Consider the following 22,300-nt stretch of genomic DNA (forward strand, 5'->3'; position numbering starts at 1 on the left):
CCTTCCAAGTAGCCGGAATTACAGGCATGCGCTACCACGCCCGGCTAATTTTTTGATTTATTGTAGAGATGAGGTCTTGCTGCCCAGGCGGGTCTCGAACCCGCGGGCTCAGGCAATCCACTCACCTCAGCCTCCCAAAGGCGCGGGATTACAGGCTGAGCCACCGAGCCCGGCTCTAAATTTTCTTTTTTTTGAGTAGGAGTCTCACTCTGTCACCCAGGCTGGAGTGCTGTGGCATACTCACAGCCACTGCAGCCTTGAACTGCTGGGCTCAGGTGATTCTTCCACCTACATCTTCCAAGTAACTGGAACCACAGGCATGCACCACCACACCTGGCTAATTTTTAAAAATTTATTGTCGAGATGAGGTCTCTCCAAGTTGTCGGGGCTGGTCTCAAATTCCTGGACTCAGGCAATCCTCTCGCCTCCACCTCCCAAAGTGCTGGGATTACAGGCATGAGCCACCATGCCTGGCTGAGGAGACACTTTAAAACTGCAGATATCTTGCTCCTCATAAATATTTTCTTCCTAGCTTTAGCATTCGTTAATGTTTTAGCTTGTACCAGTCTATACTGGGATGATTACAGAATGATGCTTTGCCAGTGCCTGTGCCCCTTTTGAATTCATCAGTCAGCACTTGGCCTTTTGCTGTAACTTGACCTTCTGCTGTATCTGTCTAGCTATCTATTATCAGTATGAATTTATGAATGTTTTTCATTGTTTTATAGTTTATACTATTCTTTTAATGCTCAAATGTTTCCATATTTGGTTAGTGAGAATTCCTTCAAGCCAGTTTCTGTGTCCTTTTGATATGTCTCCATCATTTTTTTGAGCACTTACTCTCTGACACAAGATATTCTCATTTCTCCAAGGGAGCATGGTTTAAAGGAGAATTTTAGTGGGAAGGAAAAAGCAATCCAAAACTAGAATGCCAAAAATCTGATGAGATGAAGTAGGAAAGTGATAGTATGACTTTCCTACTTTCTAATTGATCTAACTCTCATAGTTTGTGTTGTCTACTCTGTTTTGTGAAATGATTTTTAGTTGCTCATAGATATTGTAGAGTTTTGGACAGGGGTAGATGTGTCTGAACTTACATTTAGGATGGTGAGAATGAGAAGGTGAAAAAGATCTTTTTAAAAAAAGCAAAAGGAGGTGAACTACTCTTACACTTCCAGCCCTTGCGTCACCATTTCTCTAGTCCAGGATAATGTCCTTTTGAAGTTAGAGTGTGTGTCTTAATTCCCTTGATCCCTCAAAGTCTGCAGCATGACCTGGAACATAGAAGCACTTAGCAAATTCTTAGCAGTTAGTAGGAAACAATAGAGAAGACTTCATTTAAAAAATTGAAAAATTGGCTAGGCACAGCGAGTCACATCTGTAATCCCAGCACTTTGGGAGACTGATGTGAGAGGATTGCCTGAGCCCAAGGGTTTGAGACTAGCCTGGGCAATTTGGCAAGATCTCATCTCTACAATAAGTCAAAAGATAGTTGGGCATGGTGACTTATGCCTGTGGGTCCAGCTATATGAAAGGCTGAGGTGGAAGTATCACCTGAGCCCAGCAGGTCGAGGCTGTGGTGACTGTGAGCATGCCATTGTACTCTAGCCTGGGCGACAGAGTGAGACTCTGACTAGAAAAAAGAAAAAAAATTTTTTAAAGTTGAAAAATCAAAATAATAAGTGGAAAATTTGTCTAAAGAAACAAATGATAATACTAGAAATAAAGAAGGAAAATGTCTGTAGATAAAGGACAGAGAGAGCAGTGAGTGCTAGGGTACAGGAAGAAAGACCATGGCCATGAGTTTCCAGTGTGCTTACTGTCTGAGAAATCCTGACAGTGTTCTGTTTCTCTGTATAAAATCACTTATATGTTGCTTAATTAATAGTAAAAGTAAATTTCAACTTGGTTGCAATTATTCAACAAAAAATCTGGATATGTATAAATGAATCCTAGAGCAGCTACTCATGTCAGTTTGTTTTTTCAGCATGAAGAATCATGAAAAGTCAAAGAAACATCGGGAAATGGTTGCCTTATTAAAGCAACAGTTGGAAATGGAGGAAGAAAATTTTTCAGGATCTCAAATTGATGAAAATCCATTAAATGATAATTCTGAGGAAGAAATGGAAGATGCGCCGAAACAAAAGTATTTTTAAATATTAAATATTACTGTACATACTTATCACAGTTAGAGATTGCATTTAAAGTCTGTTTTATTCCAAGGAAGTTACAGTGTTATGTTAATATCTTCTGCATGTCTTCTAGTTAATGGAACTTTATAGTGTTGAACTGGGTAAAGGACATGATGTCAAATATATATATATATTTTTTTTTTTTTTTTTTTTGAGTTGGAGTCTCACTCTGTTGCCTAGACTGGAGTGCAGTGGCTGCTCCCGGCCAACACAGCCTCGACCTGCTGGGCTCCGGCGATCCTTCCGCCTCAGCCTTCCAAGTAGCCAGAATTACAGGCATGCGCTACCACGCCCGGCTGATTTTTGGATTTATTGTAGAGATGAGGTCTCGCTGCCCAGATGGGTCTTGAACTCACGGGCTCAGGCAGTCCACTCACCTCAGCCTCCCAAAGGCGTGGGATTACAGGCTGAGCCACCTAGCCCAGCTTCAAATATGATTTTAACAGAATATGTTATGACTATATTAAAAACAGTTTTATGCTTAGGCAATTTGTATGCTAATTACTATTCGTTGAACTCCAACTTCTTACTCTCTTTTTTTTTTTTTTTTTGAGTTGGAGTCTCACTCTGTCGCCCAGACTGGAGTGCAGTGGCCAATCCAAGCCACTGCAGCCTCGACCCACTGGGCTCTGGCGATCCTTCTGCCTCGCCTTCCGAGTAGCCAGAATTACAGGCACGCGTTACCATACCCGGTTGATTTTTTGATTTATTGTAGAGATGAGGTCTCGCCAAGTTGCCCAGGCGGGTCTTGAACCCGTGGGCTCAGGCAGTCCACTCACCTCAGCCTCTCAGGTGTGGGATTACAGCCTGAGCCACCGAGCCTGGCTCAACCTCTTACTCTCTAAAGTGACAGTATGAATATTTTATTTTCCTTACGCTTTATGATATTAAATATTTTTACATTTAACTTCCCTCATTTTACTTCTGTTTATCACTAGTGTTTTTTAAATATTTTTCTTTTCATTTAGTAAATCTTCACAAAATCAAATATTTAACATTTTGATTTATATTTGCTCTTAGACTTTCTAAAAAACAGAAGAAAAAGAAACAGAAACCAGCACAGGTATGTGGAAAACATTTTGTTAACATTAAATACCAACTATAAAATTGCAGCACTCTTATTTATTCAATATAGTCTATATTAGAAGAGAGAGTTTCATGCCATAATTCTATGTTGATGGTAAGATTTTTTTTTTTCCTGCACAAAACTCACTGATCTCGGCTTGCTGCAGCTAATTTTTTTTTTTTTTTTTGTAGAGATGAGGTCTCACTATGCTGCCTAGGCTGGTCTCAAACTCCTGGGCTCAAGCAGTCCTCTCGCCTCAGTGTACATTATCATGGCTAACCCACAGCATTGACCTTCTGGGCTCTGGAGATCCTTTTGCCTTAGTCTCCAGAGTAACTGGGACTACAGGCATGTGCCAACACGCCTGGTTTATTTTTTGTAGAGATGAGGTCTTGCTGTGTTGCTGAGGCTGGTCTCAAACTCCTTGCCTTAAGCAATCCTGCCACCTCAGACTCCCAAAGTGCTGGGATTACTGGTGTGAACCACCATCCTTGACCTGATTATATGATTGCTTAAAAGAATTGAAGGTGTTTTTCTTTTTCAGCACTTTCACCTCTTATATGTACGTAACTAACTTACTTATTTACTATTACCGTGTTTTTAAAAGTTGTACATGTAGAATTCCCCTGCTATGAATTCTCTGAGTGACCATATTTTAAAAATTTGGATCCATCTCATGACAGATGTATCCAGGCTTTTAAGTCAAGACAACAATTAAAATCTGGAAATAAGAAAATCCGGGAGGGTTGATCATTGTTTAGCTATGTTTATTCTGCCAACAACATAAATATCACCAAAGGAACACTTAGTCTGAAACTTGGAATGATTGTGATTCTTGAAAAAAATGTTTCTATTATTCAGAAATTTCAGTAGTTTAAATATTTCACAACTGGAGTCTGAATTCAACCTCAATCTTAAGGATTATTTTTAAATAAAATGATACTATGTTATTACACATGTGTAACACAATCTTGTGACTGTATTGGAACTTATAGAAACAAAGTCAGTTTGTCTATTTTCTAACGTTAATTGGTGATTCCAAAAAGGATGGAATTGATTTTGTACCATTTTAGTATAATCTAATTATGTTAACTTGTATTACTTGTTTTTAAGAAAACATAGGTAGTGCATTAATACTTTTAAAAATAAATTTTAGATTTGGCTTATTTGTCCAAATGGTTGTAGTAATATATCTGATGGTTTTTATCAGCTTCCTGTTCCAAAAATGATACATGACACATGAGTTAATCACTTAAAATTGTAATTTGGAACTTTTAATTTCAGATATAAAACCACCTAGCAAGTTGTTTGTTCCTATTATAAAGTGCTTTCTACCCATCATCCATCTGAACACCTTGTAGTCATTGGCTTAGAACACTTTTTCTTTCCTCTGTGTGGGTCAGTACCACTACAATAAAGATACAAAATAAAATAAGAGGGATTTGTATTTAACCCAAGCCTGCGCTACCTCAATTCATGGAGGATAGGTTCTATTGATTGCTATCATAAACACTTGTATTAGTATTTTCTTACTAATGAAAATGCTTAAAATGACCACCCTTATATTCCTTTATAACACTTCTTGTTTATGATTTCTGCTTATATCAGGTTCAGACCTAGTTTTTTGTTTGTTTATTTTTATTTTTTTTTTTTTTTGAGTTGGAGTCTCACTCTGTCGCCCAGACTGGAGTGCAGTGGCCGCTCCTGGCCACTGCAGCCTCGACCTGCTGGGCTCCGGCGATCCTTCCGCCTCAGCCTTCCGAATAGCTGGAACTACAAGCGTGCGCTACCACGCCTGGCTAATTTTTTGATTTATTGTAGAGATGAGGTCTCGCCAAGTTGCCCAGGCAGGTCTCGAACCTGTGGGCTCAGGCAGTCCACTCACCTCAGCCTCCCAAAGTGCGGGATTATAGGCTGAGCCACCGAGCCTGGCTCAGACCTAGTTTTAAATAGCACTTTTCTTCATATGTCTAAACTTCTTTTGAAAGCAGAGGCAGTGTGGAGACAGGAACTGATAAACAAGCAGGAGGCAGCAAATACTGAGTATCTTGAAACTTCAGACTGGTAAAGTTTTCTGCATAGTAAAAAACCAAATTGCATAAGCCAAGAAGAATTGTAAAAGAAAGCCCCCCCAAATTAAAACTGAATGTAAACAAATAAATGACCCCTTTTGACAGAAAAGAAGAATTAATTCAAGTAACTTTTGAATGTAGTACTCTGATTGAACATCTTCCATGGGATGTAGTCAAAAGTAAAATTAATTGCAACAAAGTAAATCTTGACCTTACCTGGTAGATTTTTTGGTGGTATTGGTGTGGTATTTCTGAAACTAAATGAACAAAATATATTAGTTGTTAAGAACCAGATTCTCTTTGTGGGAAGAGGGAAATACAAGTATAGATTGAGGGAAAGAGTAAGAACACTGTTAAGTTGAATTGGAATTGGAGATGCTGATATGAGCTCATGATTTAAAGAAAACAAGTGTGTTAACAGCATGTATTGAGGACCTCGAAATAGTGACACCCCATCAGTGAGCACATCTAGTGCACATGTCTTGGTTTCTAGGTTCCCTTTCCCATGAAAGCAGGTGTTCTTCCTGGAGAAATGCCTGATTTTAGGGCTGAGACTGGGAAAGTGGGAGGTGAACCTAGAACATCTTAGACTAGAAACTAAGGAAGTGCTCTAAAACTGGTGGGGATACATCAAAAGTACTCAGGACCCAGCCTACAGGGCCTGCCACTTTGGGAAAACTTGAGTCATCAAAAGAAATAATGGTGATAGATTTTTGTACTTTGATTTTGTTAAAAATTTTTTATATATCTATAATTGAGTTTAAAAAGAGTTGGAAAATAGATGCCAGAGTCATTGGGTGAATGATTATTGGGGATAAGATATTTGAATGCACAGTCTCAAAGTCACACTCTGCAGATTACTTATTAATTAAAAAAGGAAAAAGATACTTTATACTTGAAAAGTCTGGCAGTACCTACCACCCTAACCAAATGATCAATGAAAAATGGAAGAAACGCACATTTTGCCTCCCAGCATTATCTTTATAGTAATATTGCTAGAAATGTTTAACCTGAATCTTAATCATTTGTAAACAATTAGACAGAACCAAATTATGAGACATTCTACAAGGCAGTCATCAAATTGTCAGCATCATGAAAGACAAAAAAAAGTGAGAGACTGTTCTAGAATAAAGATTAGAGAGAGCTGACAACCAAACACAACATGGGGGGTTACGGAAGAGGAACTGTTGGTAAATTTGAATGTAGATTGTGTAACAGATAACATCAGCGTTAAATTCTTGAGTATGAGTATTGTGGCTCTGTGGAAAATGTTTTTGTTCTTAGGAGGTACATGGTAAAGACTCATCTGCAGGCAACTTTCGTATAGTTCAAGGAAAAAAAAAGTGTGTTTGGAGAGAGAAGGTTGGAGAGCATGAGAGAAAGAGTGCAAATGTGGTGAATTATTACTCAGAAACAGGCAGTTGCAGTTAGTGAAGATATGTTTCCCAAGCATCTTTCTTATATAATCTGTATTGTTTTTCATAACTGTAGACATAATAGTTTGTTCATTGCTGATTGTTTGGAAAATATAGAAAACTATAAATATTCTTAATTCTACCAGTAGATTACTTAATAGTGAATTAAATTGTGGTTAAACTGTATGTATAGTTTTCTGTCTTCTATTTTTGCTAATATGTTGTATTTTTTTACATAATTGAATGAATGTCTTTGGAAACATGATTTTTAAGAACTTCATAGTTTTCCCTCATTTATTCAACTATTTGTTTATTGAACATTTAGATCATTTCCAGATTTCCCCTAATTTAGTATTACTGTAATGAGCATCCATGTTCTTAACTCACCTGCTTCTCCTTTTACTTCCTGGAGATACATTCTTCCTACTGGAGTGTGCAGGACATTATTGTTGTTCATTGTTAACTGACAACGTAACATAAGCCAATATTGTTACGGTATTTATTTTGTAATGAATATATGTTTATTACCTAGAATTATGACAATTTCAATGAAAATGGATTTGGAGAAAGCATAAAGGTTGACCCAGAAGATACTAACTTAAATCAAGACAATGCCAAAGAATTGGAAGATAGTCCCCAAGAAAATGTCACTGTCACAGAGATCATTGAACCATGTGATGATGCAAAAAGTGAAACTAAAAGGTAAATCAGAGTTACATATTATTTTTAAATTACTGGATTTTGATAGTGAAGATAGCTTTTCATATATGAAATAAAATCTCCATTCCCATGACTGGCCAAGTAAGTTATTCATATCTATAAATACTTACAGACATGTATATACACATACACATATGTATACAGATGAAGAGTATTGGAAAGAGAACGCTAGAGGAACGTGTTCCCAGATGTTTCAGCAACATGGCCAAAATTAGAAGGAAGTTGCTTTGATTCAGATTTTGTTTCTCTTATCCTTCTGCAGTTCTTTTTTTGTCCTGGATCTTTGACACTCACATGAGAACAAGATTCCTGCTGAGTCTCTGTCCTGATTCTGTCATGACAGCCTGTATTAGGCACCCTTGTCCTGTCAGAACACATGGCAACAGCTTTGGGCCTTCCTGTTCAGAGGAGCCCTGGACTCCTAGGCTGCCGTAGTTGTGGGCTAGGGGAAGGTCTCGCTGAGGGGAGGTAGCCAGTCCCTGTCCTCCTCCTCTTGTCTGACTTTCTTGTCCCCATCCTCCTTTGTTCCTCTAAAATAGAGTCGTTTCTTATTCCTTGAGGAAAGAGCTGAAAAGTAGGTAGCCGCAGGTTCCTGTCTTTAGAGGAGCATGAAGCGAGTCAAAATGACAGAGTCAAGTGGGAGCATGAGTTGAGAAGGCTTCACACTGGAGCAACAGTAACAAGGTGGTAGAGCATGTATACTTAGGAGTTTAGGAGATTTACACTGCATGAATGAGGGAAGCAGATGTGGCTGAGGCCTACAGTAGGGCTCTGGCTGTGGAAGAGGGAATACAACTGAACAAACTAGTAGTGTTGAGTCTTTGAAGAATTTTAGATGTCTAGAAGGGGAAATTCATATGGTGTGACTCTAATGCTAGGTTCAGTGACTTGCCCAAGGACAAAAGCTGGTGAGTGAAAAAACTGGCATTTAATTTCTGTCTGCTTGACCAGTTGAAGATACCCAGGTCATCTAGTTCCATGGGGCCTCGGTGTCCTGTAAGGGTGCTTTGGGCTGCTTGGTGGCCATGAAGGTTGGGCCAAGAGATGGGGGCTGTGAGCCCCTGAACCCCTTCATCTAGAGCTGAAATTTTTTTATTTTCCATGTTACTTCTATGTGAGAATTTATTTGGGGAGGAAAAGGGTAATCACTTATATAGTTCAACTTTCTCATTTTACTGATGTGAGAAAGGGACTCAGAGAATTCAAGTGACTCCTTCACTGTTGAGGAATGGCCTCAGATAAACATATCACAACCTCACACTACTCTCGCATCCTCTGGCATCCAGTCCCTCTGTTTTATATCTACAGTGATGTGGACATTGACTACCTAGTGAGAAGTGATTTATTTTTTTTTAAAGTATATGTTTAAAGTGTTTTTTTAAATGAAAGTCTTAGATATTAGCTTTGGAGATATAGCTGTCTTTCATGATATGATAAATTGTTCACCAAGAATATTATTCTAAGTTTTCTTAGACATATTTTTGGCATATCTGTAATGATTTTTGTAAATATATGTCATCAGTTACCTTTTTGCCATTGTGTCCTTTTTTTGATATGCTTTCAAAACTGGCTGAATGTTGTAAAATGTGTGTTATACTTCTGATCTACATCTTGTAAGTGTGTATAGCTCGTTTAACTCAAGCAGACCCTTGGCTTCTGCTTGAAGAATAGTGTACCCATGAGGTGTTCATTGTGACCATCCCATCTGTTAAATATAGTTGCACCCAGATTTTTACTGTACAAATTTGGTTAGCACAAATAAGGGAAAGTGTAAACACCTAAGGAAAATAGAAATTCATATAGGAGATTAAGTAGAGGAATGCTTAGGAGTTCAAGCAGACTAGGAGGAACCTGACTACACTGGCTGGTAGTTTAGAGGACACAACAGGCTGTCATGGTGGTTCACACCTGTGATCCCAGCACTTTGGGAGGCTGAGGCAAGAGGATTGCTTAAGTCCAGGGTTTCGAGACCAGCCTGGGCAGTACAGTGAGACCTTGTCTCTACAATAAATTGAAAAATTAGCCAGGCATGATAATGCACATCTGTAGTTTCAGCTATTTGAAAGACTGAGGCAGAAGGATCACCTGAGTCTAGCAGGTTGAAGCTGCAGTGGCTGTGATCATACCCTGCACTCCAACCTGGGGAACAGAGTAAGACTCCAACTCAAAAAAGTAAATCAATAAAAATAAAGGGTACAACAGGGGAAAAGCCACCAAATCAGCAGAAAGGAGCTAATTTTTATTTATTTATTTTACTTTAAAGATGTGGGATACAATTCAGTGTTAGGTATACAAATGTTTATTATGCATTGATGAGGTGCCCCCCCCACCCACCACCACCCCACCAGATTCCCACTACTACCACTCCCACTCCCATCCTCCCCTGGCAGTTTCCCACTGCTGCCAATCCTTTTCTTACAGTATTATGATAATTGTTCAAGATCTACTTGTAAGTGAGAACATGTGATACTCAGTTCTTTGTTTCTGTGATAGGTCACTCAGTATTATAGATTCTAAGTCCATCCAGGTTGCTGGGAAGGGATGTAATTTTTACATAAAAGTAAATTCTTTACATTGCACAAACTTTATTTTATGAAAAATGTATTACAAAGTCTGTTTTCTCATTTCTCTGTGGGACTGTGGAAATGTTTGTCAGACTGGATCAGGTTCAAGAAGTTAATGTTTTTGGAGAACTACACTTCATGTCATAGATTATTTATAGTTACCACTGGTTGGTTATGAAGATGGTTCGCTTCAATAAACAGAGTATTTAGTGCTTTGCTTTTTATGAAAACACACTGTATAAACGTTCAGAGATCTCTTAGGGGTCAGGTTTTAGCTTTTGTTTCAGCTATTTTAAGCAAATTCCTTAATTTTTGTGCCAAATTTGATACTTAATTTGATCTCGAAAGCTGTTCATTTGATATATGAAAATTAATTAACTTAGCCGTTGCAGTTAATGAGTCAGCCTTTAAAGTGCGTCTCATTCTTTTGAGTATTCTTAAGATGATGATTAAAAGCGGTACATTATTTTTGGATTATGGTTAATTCTTTAATTTATTTTCTAGTGTTCTTAAACCCAAAGGGAAGAAAACCAAAGATATGAAAAAATCTGTCAAGGTACCTGGTGAACCACAAACAATGGTAGGTCAAAATCATATTCACATTTCTCTAGTAGACCTTGTTGTTTAAACAATATAATGTTCTAAAAATGTAAATGTGTATTTGATGAGCACTTCCCCATAGAACCTGCAAAGATGCGGATTCATCCACAGTTTTACTTGATGAGTGTAGAAATTATGTATATATACTACTATCATTTTTTTTTTCTTAAAATAAGCACACTAGAACAGTTACTATTCTGTTTTCCATTATGTATTCTAAAGCCTTTCTGATAAGAGTTACATGTATCAAGTTCTGAAGATTAATTGTGAAGCATAAACTCTTCCTCTGTTCTAGTCCATGGGGTACATGGACTTTGTTGAACCTTTGTTCTTTGTTGAGTAACTTTGTTGAACCTGTTTTTGTAGCTATTCCTCTTGTTAAAACATCTTTATTTTGAAATTGTATGAGACTTAATCTTTACATTAAAACATAAAACACTACTTTCATATGATAACATTTGCTTTTATTTATGCCTTTTTTCCCTCTTCTCAGAGTGATGTTCTTATCAGCTGTACTACCTGCCATAGTGAATTTCCATCTCGGAATAAACTTTTTGACCATCTAAAGACCACAGGTCATGCAAGAGCACCTTCGTCATCATCTTTAAACAGTGTAACAAGTAGTCGAAACAAGAAAGAGAAACGTAAAAACAGATAGAAATTCTGCTTACACTTTCTTTTTTGACTGTCTCTAGATTTTGAAACCAAAAAACTGAACTGAAATCATCTAAAGAGTTAAAATTCAGTGATCTGCAATTTATTGCATTGTGAAAGATTATTTTTTATCTTGTAAAAACATTTTTTGTTTAATATATATTTTTGAACATTTCATTAGTGATTGAATTCTACTTTTGCCATCTGAATTGACTTGAATATCTCAAAACAGGTAAATATTGTAAAATGTTTATTCTTTATTTCTGTTGGCTCATGTGGACAGAAATGTACAGGGAGAATTAAATTATTTTAACACATACAGATGCCCCTTTCTGCTTTGTTTTGTGAATTACACATTATATATTTTTATTTACTTAATCCTTTTGTATTTTGTTATGCTTTATAATCTGTCAAAATCTCAGATCTTTTTAAAATCATCATAGAATTTTTTCCACCTGACACCATGACTCCATTTCTGATTTTAAAATTATTTCTAAGTAACTGATGTTGAATATATATATATATATATATATTTTCCTCAAGAACAATGATTGGCAAAAACTATGAAAAAGGATGGTACTGTTTCAGGAATAATATCTCTTCAAGGTTTGACCATGTTGATATAATCTGATATTTTACTAATAATTATCAGCAAGATATATCCTTTGGTTTTTTTGCTCTGATTGAATTATGGAGGTGGAAGCAAATTAATTTACATGGCAATTCCTCTGTAGGCACGGTGACAGCTGTAAAGTTTGATGGAATAAGGTAGCAGATGGTACAGAATTCATACTGACTCTTTAACAAGGGATGTGTTCTTCACTAGATTTTTTTTTCTTCACTATTTTCAGAAGTTTTTTCCTCTGTTTTTCCTCCATCATTCAGTGGAGAAAAACTTTCTTAATGAAAGACTTTGGGGCCATTGCTTTGTTAAACTCTGGTGTCTCCTCGTGGCTCTTTGAGCTCTGGTTTCCATGTTTTCTTAGCTTTGGTGCCATCCCCTACCTTGGGAGGTGATCTATCTCTCTCTCTCTCTCTCTCTCTCTCTCTCTCTCTCTCTCTCTCTCTCTCTCCCCCCCCTTCCTCTCCCCCCCCTCCCTCCCTCCCTCCCTCTTTCTCCCTCTCTCTCCCTCTCTCTCTCTCTCTCTCTCTCTCTCTCTCTAATTTACTTTCTAAATAAACTTTGCTTGAAAACTTAAAAAAAAAAAGACTTTGGGATAGGGCTGATACGCCATCTAATACGCCATCTATTCTGTAGCAATAATGAATATTAAAAGGAATATGGAGAATTGTTACAACTGAGTGTTATTACAATCAAGTGTGCTTTGGGAGGCCAAGGAGAGAAGATTGCTTGAGCCCAGGAGTTGGAAGCTGCAGTGAACCGGGATCATTCCACTACACTTCAGCCTGGGCAACAGAGCAAAACCTTGTCTTCTTTATTTAAAAAAATCCAGTACATTAGTCATTGATGAGTCAACTTAGGATGGGTTAAGTAGGCAATTCTTTTAATTGGTCTTGAAAGTAAACTCATCAGCTTGAAAAGTATACTTACTGTTCAGTGAAATTACTGCTTTCCATTTATCCTTGAATCTTCAAATGAATGAATCTTTGGATATGTGTAAGCTTTTTAGAGCTTCAATCCCTAATGGCAAAGTCTTATCAGATAGCTTCATAGGTAGTATTGAGGATCTAGTTCATTCTCTGTTATTGACTTTAAAATATGCATTTGAACCTTAATTTAAAATGTTTTACCATTTAGAGACAGATATATTTTCTTGACTTTCATTTCTTTCTAGTTCTTGCTATTTCTGTCACTAATTCCTTATAATTTTTCTCTCCCCTCCTTCTTGATGCGTTAAAAAATTTGTTTCTGCTTCATGTGAACATTGATTGGAGTTACTTGTCACTTTTATTCAGATTGGCAAAAATCAACCATAATTTTCAAGAGATCTTCAGTTGTGATTGGAAGTCAGGTCTTGTGTCTCATCTTGTATGATGCTGAGGAATCATCTAACTTCTCAGAACTTCATTTTTCTTACCTCCAATACAGTTCTTAGCATAATAATATCACCTCCATTTATCATACATTATTATGAAGGTCAGATAAAATAGTATATGTGTTTTTTAAACACACAAGCTTTAAGCAAAATATTGTTGAATTGAAATATTTTAAATCTTTTTTTAGCTTCAAATATTTGCATAAAGAAGTGTACACATTGAATTAAGTATGCATTAGGTTTCATAGAAATTTGCTTTCTAAATTTACTTCTGAAGAGGAAAATAATATATTGTATATTATGCCAAGAGGTAAAATAATACTTCTGGTGAATTGCACACATTTAATTTTACTTGAGGCAAAACAATATTCTAAAATACATGTGCACACATTTTACTTTGATCTCATTAAAACTCAGTGGTGACTATCTATCTTGATTAAAGTTAGCTCAGATGTGGAGAAGAGCAGTCCAGGAGGAGAGGATAAGGGAAATCCCATTTTCCTTCTGTAATTCATTCAGTTGTGCCCAAACTGGGGATTTCCTTTAAAAGCCCAGTTAGACTTTCTCTGTTTCAAATTATGAGCACTATCCTTAGGCCCAGCCAGCATTTTGCAAATTCTTGACTTTGGTCACAAAGGAGAAGAAGCAGAATTGTGAATGAATTAGTTGAAGGTCAGTCACATCGAGTTCAAGTCCTAATGACTGCTGACATGGCAATATTGGTATTTTGGTATCATGAGAAGACTTACAGAAAGTTTTCATTTTCACTAAATCTTCTGCAAAATTTACAGATTGGAAACTAGTAGTATTTGTAGAAGAATGTCTCTGAAATTATTTGACTCATAAAGGAAATATAATTCTTACAGTGAGCTATAGTTTCATTTTAGAGCACACCCAAAACTTTGTGAATGCTCTATGTTATGATGTTGGTTCTAGCTTAATTTTGACATAAAATAATAAATAGGACCTTTTAACCATTGTAAATTCCTAAACATAATACCACTCGTGTGGTACAAGTTCAGTTTCCTGTAATCAGCAATGCTGAGGTATCTCTACTCAGTTTCCATTCCTTATCTGTTTAATGTCTTTACACTAAAATTATAGACTCAAAGGGTTGGAGAGGAAAAATAGAGATGAGTATCAGATTTCTTGTTCCATGAAAGAGGAAGCAGAGATCAGAGATGGATGGTTAGGGGCTGCTACCATAAGAACATGGCAGGTTCCTAGACTCGTCTTCGTAGTCCATTTGTTATATCCCAAAATGTGTTACCTGAAAAAAAAAGATTACTTTTAAGAAGAAGCAAGATAACATTGAAGAACAAGAGGGAGAGGCATGAACTTGTCCTATTAATACCCAAAATATTGTAGAGCTATATTAATGCAATATGTGACTGGTACCAGTAGAGGTCAATCAGTAGGCCCCTGATGAGAATATAGAGCTCTCAGAAACAGTCCTATGGATATAATGCAGGAACTTGATTTTTGACAGATTATGGCAAGCTATTTTTTTTTTTTTTTTTTGAGTTGGAGTTTCTGTTGCCCGGGTTGGAGTGCAGTGGCACACTCATGGCCACCCCAGCATTGACCTGCTGGACTCTAGTGATCCTTCCACCGCAGCCTTCCAAATATCCTGAACTACCAGCACATGCTACCACACCCAGCTAATGTTTGATGTAGAGATGAGGTCTCACCAAGTTGCCTGACTGGTCTCGAACCTATGGGCTCAGGCAATCCACTTGCCTCAGCCTCACAAAGTGCTGGGGTTACAGGCTGAGCCACTGAGCCCGGCCTATGGCAAGCTATTTTTATGGTGAAAAAAATATGTACTACCATACACGCTTCCCAAAAAATAAATGGATTAAAAACCTAAATGTGAAAGTAAACTTTTAAGTGGGAATCTATAATTATCTTCATAATTTTGCACAGGAAAGATTTCTTTAAAATAAGACACAAAAGCACACACAGGAAAATAGGACTGTATCTAAGCTAAGCCTTCTGTAGAATAATTGGAACCATCAGTAAAAGGACAAACTATAGACAGTAAGAAAATGTTTGTAGTATATGTAACTAACAAAGGATTAGTATCCAGAATACATTGAAAAACAACCTCATACAAAATCAATGAGAAAATCAGAGCTGTGCATTAGAATGGCAGTTCTCAGCCAGGCATGGTGGCTCACGCCTGTAATCCCAGCCCTTTGGGAGGCGGAGGCAAGAGGATTGTCTGAGCTCAAGGGTTTGAGACCAGCCTGGGCAACTTGGTGAGACTTCATCTCTACAATAAATCAAAAACTTAACGGGTGTGTAGGCACACACCTGTAGTTCCAGCTACTTGGAGGCTGAGGTAGAAGGATTGCTTGAGCCCAGCAGGTTGAGGTTGCAATAACTATGAGCATGCCACTGCACTCCAGCCTGGGTGACAGAGTGAGACTCCAACTCAAAAAAAAAAAAGCCAAAACAAAACACAGCTGTTCTCAAAATGTTGGTCTCAAGACCCATTACACTCTTACAAAGTGAGAACTCCAAAGAGCTTTTGTGTATTTGGGTTATATCTACTGATATGTACTGTATTAGAATTTTTTTAAAAACTTTTTTCTTTTAATTTTTTTTTCTTTTGATTTATTGTAGAGATGAGGTCTTGCCAAGTTGCCCAGGCTGTTCTCCAACCCACGAGTTCAGGCAATCCTCTCACCTCAGCCTCCCAAAGTGCTGGAGTTATAGGCGTGACCCATCGCGCCCGAACTTGTATTAGAATTTTTAAAGTATTAATTCATTAAAGAATAATACATGTTAACAATTATGGAAAGTAGTTTTTAGAACAAAACTTTAATGAGTAGCATTAGTGGCTCTGTTTTATCTTTTTACAAAGCTCTTTAATGTTTAGCGTAATAGAAGACAGCTGGACTCTCCTACCTGCTTCTGCAATCAGTCTGTTGCTGTATGTTTTGGTTGAAGCATTTGAAGAAGAAAATTCAGCCTCATGTGGATAGGTAATTGGGGAAAAAAGGGACCTTGTAGACTCTCTGAATGGGTCTCAAGAGACTTCCCAGGGTCCTTGGGTCACACTTAGAACCCTGTATTAGAAAAATGGGTAAACCATATGAACAGAAAAAAACTTGCATAGTCAGAAAATGTGTAAAGATGGAAAAGAATTACTGTCCTGATAGGGACATATGACTTGTTTCATGCTTTCAGATTGGCAAAAGGTAAACAGTCACAAAATCAAATGTTGGAGAAATGAGAACACATTCATTTCTTTTGGAGTAAAAATTGGTTCAGTTTGATGATGCCTAAGAAAGCTGAAGGTATGCGTATCTTGTGATCCAACAATTCTAGGTATATACCTAGAGTCTCACCTTTCAAAAGTGTGGTCCACAGAGCAGCAGCATGGGCCTTACCTGGGAACTTTGCAGCTTTCAGGTCCTGCCTTGGATCTGCTGAAGGTGTTAATCTGTGGTTAACAAGATTTTTTAGGTGATTCAGATGCTCATTAAAGCTTGAGAAGCAATACTCTAGAGAAACCCCAGCACATGTGTATAGGGAAATCCACAAGAATGCTCACAGCTTAATTGTTTGTATCTAAGATAAGTTGGAAAAAAACCTAAGTGTTCATGAGCAAGGAAATGGATAAACTGTGCACTATTTATAAGATGGCTAATAATTAAGCAGCTTATATGAATGAACTAATATCAGTGTGGATGATCCTCGAAAAAACATTGAATGAAAATAAACTAGCTGGGCTTGGTGAGTCAGCCTGTAATCCCACGCTTTGGGAGGCTGAGGTGAGTTGATTGCCTGAGCCCGCGGGTTCGAGACCCGCCTGGGCAACTTAGTGAGACCTCATCTCTACAATAAATCAAAAAAATCAGCTGGACGTGGTAGCGCATGCCTGTAATTCCAGCTACTCGGAAGGCTAAGGTGGAAGGATCGCCAGAGCCCAGCAGGTCGAGGCTGCAGTGGCCAGGAGCGGCCACTGCACTCCAGTCTGGGCGACAGAGTGAGACTCCAACTCAAAAAAAAAAACAAAAATAAACTGTCACAGGAGATGAAATGTATGCCATTTATGCAATTTAAAAAATACCATGCTAATTGTTATTTATATAGGGAAACATCAACAGGAAAGAAAGACATCATTTAAAAAGGCAGTTGCCTTGAACTTAGGCGTAGGACTGGATGTGGCTGCAAAGGGATCTCATTTGAGTCAGTCACTTTTTTTTTAAAGATATGAAGGTAAATGTTAGCATTTGTTAATTCTGGATGGTGGGTCCAGGGGGATTTGTTACTCTGGATCTCACAACAAAGCTTTACTTTGCTAACAGAATAAATACTTGCACAAAGGGGTGTATAAAGGGTTAAGTTCTACTTTTTATTCCTGGCATATTCCATAAGTACATTGTGGCAGAGGCTACTGTCTCAATATTCATTCTCCCTTTTACAACTTTGGTTTTAGTTGGGTGCAAAGCCACCGAGAATGTGAAGATTTTCTTCCCAGCCCTCCTTGTAGCTTGAAGTCTGTTAGTGATCTGAGCAATTTTGGGGGCATGTTCGTTTTTTGGTTTTGGGGTTTTTTTTTAGTTGGCATCTCACTCTGTCACCCAGGCTAGAGTGCTGTGGCACGCTCACTGCCACCCCAGCGTCGACCTGCTAGGCTCTGGCGATCCTTCCGCCTCAGCCTTCCATAGGGCATGTTCTTAAAGATATGGTTATATCCTTTTCCCTTTCTTTTTCCAACTTAAATGAAGAGGTAAATGGCTGGAGCTTTGCCCCAGCTGGGATCATGAAGCAACAAAAGGATAGGAGCTTCAGTTCTTAACACCGGAGACACTGTTATGAGCCCCAAACGAGCTACCACTGCACTTGAGAGAAATTAAACTTCTGCATTTCTAAGCCACTGTTTTGAGCTTTTTGTCATAGGTGAATCAACTCCTGATTGATTCACATTTCAGCATATGTGTAGTTACCTAAATGAGAAGTATAGTTTCAACTGGCAAGGGCATGTGGGCTTTTAACTCTCAGAGATTTTGCATTGAATTCTAGTTCCAGTGTTAACTGTACGATATTAGACAAGTCATTTAAACTCTTTAAGCCATTTTAAAAAAAATCTGTAAAGTGGAAGTGAGACTAATCTTACAGAACCATAGAGATTAAAGTCCTAAGTGTAAGGCTGGGCATGCTGGCTCATGCTTGTAATCCCAGTACTTTGGGAGACCAAGGCGAGATCCCAGGAGTTTGAGACCACACTAGGAAGCATAGTGAAACCTCATCTCTATGAATGAATGAATGAATAAAAATAAAGTCTTAAGTGTGAGCATAGTGCCTGGCACATGGTAGTAGGCATTCGATAATGGTTAGCTTTTATTTATCTTCAATAGTATCTTATACTTTTCTTGCTTCATTTCACTGTCACTTCGTTATATGAAATAATCCAATTTAGAGAGAAATTTGATTAAATTGATCCTGTAGTGTATTTAAAAAGTATTGTTGTATACTGGCTTGAATGGAACAAACATTTTTTAAAGGCTGAAGCTAGAAGCTGTCTTGAAGAGTGGTGGTCCTTAATAATGTTAGAAGACTAAATGCATTTTTACAGATAATTACTTTGTCATTAAACCTAGTCAGAGGCCCTAACATCATTGATGTCCTTGGTACCAAATGCCTTCTATAAAACAGAAAAGGCTTGAATTATCCTTTGTGCTACAAATCATTTAAATGTTACTTGGAGAAAGTTTTCTGACATTTTCTAAAACTGAAAAGGTCATGGAAACTCTTAGCATTTAGACATAATGGTACATAGTTTATAGATCTCTTCAGATATTTATTTTCAAACTTAATAAGAACTCACATGTCCATGAATCCAAAGGTAACAGTTATATCAGCATATTATGAAGCAGAATTTCCAACAGTTGCATCAACAGTAGAATCAGTCTCTTATGATGTAGTGAGATCCGTGTTCCAGCCAGTGTGTGTCGGGGACCAGCGCGACCTGAGGGGAGTTGGACCTGCTCCAGGGAATCAGGACACGGCGAGAAGAAACCACTCGGAGGCAGTTCTTCTGGGATCAGTCTGATCAGGACTGAGTCCGAATTTTATTCAAACTCCTTCCACCTTATATACCATTTTCTACAATATTCAGCAATAATCAAATATTTGCTAGGGGCTTACAAATCATATAATGCATAATATTCTTCACAAAAGATTTTTGTTTAGGGTGACAATTGGCAATGAGAACTACGTGTGCCTTACAAGGCGTATATCAAAATAACAGGTGTATGATTTTAACAATAGCATAGCAAACTGTTTTCTATAATACCTAATGATTAATCTATATATTATAAACTACATTGAATTTTACTTAAGGTAAAAATTTCCCTTTTTACTAATCTACTATGATTTAACAAAACAATCAAGATTTATATTAATTATCTTAACTTCTAGTAGTGAAAATATTTTTGCTGGGGGCATATGAATCTAGTGACACACACCATATCTATTAAATCTGCATCACAAGATCCACATGCTCCAAACAGAATGATTAGTATCAGAGTACACACGTTTAAAACAAAATCATAACTAACACCTATGATTTTTAGCATCCAACTATATGATTTAATATATGATCTCTTATAAAACTTTGAATATATAATTTTAAAGGATAAACTGATAAAGCAGATAAAGCACAGATTACGTCTAAGAGAAGAAGACAGAGAGGCGCTAATCTCGGTGTCTCGCATGCTCTAAACTTTGATCTTAAAAGCCTGTCAGAGACACGATGTCAGAGACACGATGTCAGAGCCTTCTATAAAATGCTAAAGAGTGAGAAGCAGAAAACGTTAACCACAGTGTTCGACATACCCAATGCACACCTTACCATTGAAGTCTGCCGGACACTGAAGTCGACACCTCAAAGCAGAAATCCATAGTGTAAAAATATATCCAATAATAAGTGAAAGTACTAAGGAATCACTCTCCAACAGGCCTGTGACTGGGTTTTATCACTACCATACACAGGCATATTAGAGGGCAAATTTCAAGCAGAAGGAGGTGAAGTAGGAAGCACAAGTTCACATAGTGTTATATATGGATACCTGAACTATGTATATATATTTTTAAACTTCCTTATAGAAAATCTGGTCTAAGTGAATAAATCAAATTGTGGTTGTCACACCTTTGGACAGGAAAAGGCACAGTTGCCATGACGATGGCCGGGGGGGGCAGAGGCAGACTAAGAGTTTTGGCACATAATGAAACTAAGAACGTTCTGCCTGGCTAGAGGCAGGAAAACAAAACTATTAAAGCAATTTCTGCTTACAGAAACAAAGGCTGTATGGTTACTACTGAGAAACAGAGACTTAAGAATGGCTCAGAGAGTCAGAGAAAAATGAAAACTTAAAGCACCGAATGTTTTTCTGCTGTAAGGCTTTACCTGAAATTTTAGCCTAACTGTTTAAAAGGTTTACTTTCAAATAATATAAGCTTTTATGTCACATATACAAACTGGTCACTATTCATGTACCAACACTATAGGTGTCACTGATGCTTTTGTGTCAAAAGCAGATCTCCATCATGGGCCTTCATAGGCCTCAACTGTATAGCTGTAGATGTTAGCTCCCAACAAGTGTGCAGTCAGAGGCAGGCCAGTCCTCTGTCACAGACATTGTTGAAGGATGCCTGCACTGGCTGGGAGACAGTCTGAGTGACAGCAGGACTGGGGGCTACTTGATCGTCTACCTGCAGTTCCAAAGAAGTCCAAGAATTTGATGATGAGGCAACAGTGCCTTCCTCTGGCAAGCAAACTCATGCCAGTCTCCACCTGTCCCCACTACTTGGGGTCACTTCAGAGCCCTACTGCATTGGTACCCTTGCTCTTAGGATACATGTTGTCAGTGGTTTCCCTGTTCTTTTTTTTTTTTTAGTCGGAGTCTCACTCTGTTGCCCAGGCTGGAGTGCAGTGGCACGCTCATGGTCACCAACCACAGCCTCAACCTGCTGGGCTCAGGTTACCTTTCCGCCTTAGCCTTCCAAGTAGCTGGAACTACAGGCACACGCCACCATGCCCAGCTAAATTTTTGCTTTATTGTAGAGATGAAATCTTGCCAAATTGCCCAGGCTGGTCTTGAACTTGTGGACTCAGGAAATCCTCTCATGTCGGCCTCCCAAAGTACTGGGATTATAGGCGTGAGCCACCACGCTCGGTCATTTCCCTGTTCTTAATTCCTGCACTGTCCTAATCTACCAGACTGATAAACTGAGAAGTAATTCTTGAGTATCTTAGTGGCTTATATCATGTTTCTGACATGATTGTAAGACAATTTGTAGTATTTCTATTTTGGAGTTTAAGCCTCAGATTTTCAGAAAGCAGCAGTTTCTCAGACACTTCATTTTCGTTAGTTTGGGAACTGTATTTTAGTAATGAAATTATAAAATGCCCTGTAAAACATTCAGAATTAATATAAAGAGAAACATTGCTTGGAATTCCACGCATATACACGTTTTAATGTATTTCTCCCAAGATTATTTCCAGGCAGAAACAAAACTGAACTTGTATTCTAGATACTATTTTAAAACTTGCTTTTTCACTATAATATATTTCACACGTTTCATGTCAACACACACACACACACACACACACACACACACACACACACACATATATGTATAATTTTAAAGGCTACATGATACTAAATGATTTTCCATAATTAATCAACCCTCTATTGATGGTCATTTAGGTTTTCCAATTTCTATCTTGCATTCCATTGGATATTCTTACATGTACATTTATGCTGCTTTTATCTCCTCCCCTCCCCTCACCCTTTAGGATAAATTCCTAGAAGGGAAAGCATTGAGTCAAAGGGATTATCTGTCTAAAATGTTGGGCTATGCTGCCAGATTGTCCCCCCTAAAAAAGGGTACCATCTGTGTTCTAGTAACAGTGTAGGAAAGCATGGCTTATGGCATGACAAAGCCACACTATAAAATTGTCTATATCACATCTTAAAGAGACATTTAAGTGTAAGTTTAGA

The 22,300-nt window shown here is 37.8% G+C and overlaps 1 protein-coding gene across 1 annotated transcript in view; it reads left to right on the forward strand.

Annotated features, from left to right (window-relative positions):
• Positions 1-11,785, forward strand: part of DNAJC21 (DnaJ heat shock protein family (Hsp40) member C21) — a 31,003-nt gene extending 19,218 nt beyond the window's left edge. The window contains exons 8-12 of the mRNA XM_008062671.2: positions 1,988-2,146; positions 3,213-3,255; positions 7,278-7,447; positions 10,534-10,609; positions 11,123-11,785. Of these exons, the coding sequence (XP_008060862.1) occupies positions 1,988-2,146; positions 3,213-3,255; positions 7,278-7,447; positions 10,534-10,609; positions 11,123-11,287 (613 nt within the window). The 3' untranslated portion in view covers positions 11,288-11,785. The remainder of the gene's footprint in view (positions 1-1,987; positions 2,147-3,212; positions 3,256-7,277; positions 7,448-10,533; positions 10,610-11,122) is intronic.
• The last annotated feature ends 10,515 nt before the right edge of the window (positions 11,786-22,300 follow it).

The sequence above is a fragment of the Carlito syrichta genome, unplaced genomic scaffold (assembly GCF_000164805.1).
Source record: "Carlito syrichta isolate Samal-C Ts95f unplaced genomic scaffold, Tarsius_syrichta-2.0.1 Scaffold305792, whole genome shotgun sequence".
Taxonomy (NCBI): domain Eukaryota; kingdom Metazoa; phylum Chordata; class Mammalia; order Primates; family Tarsiidae; genus Carlito; species Carlito syrichta.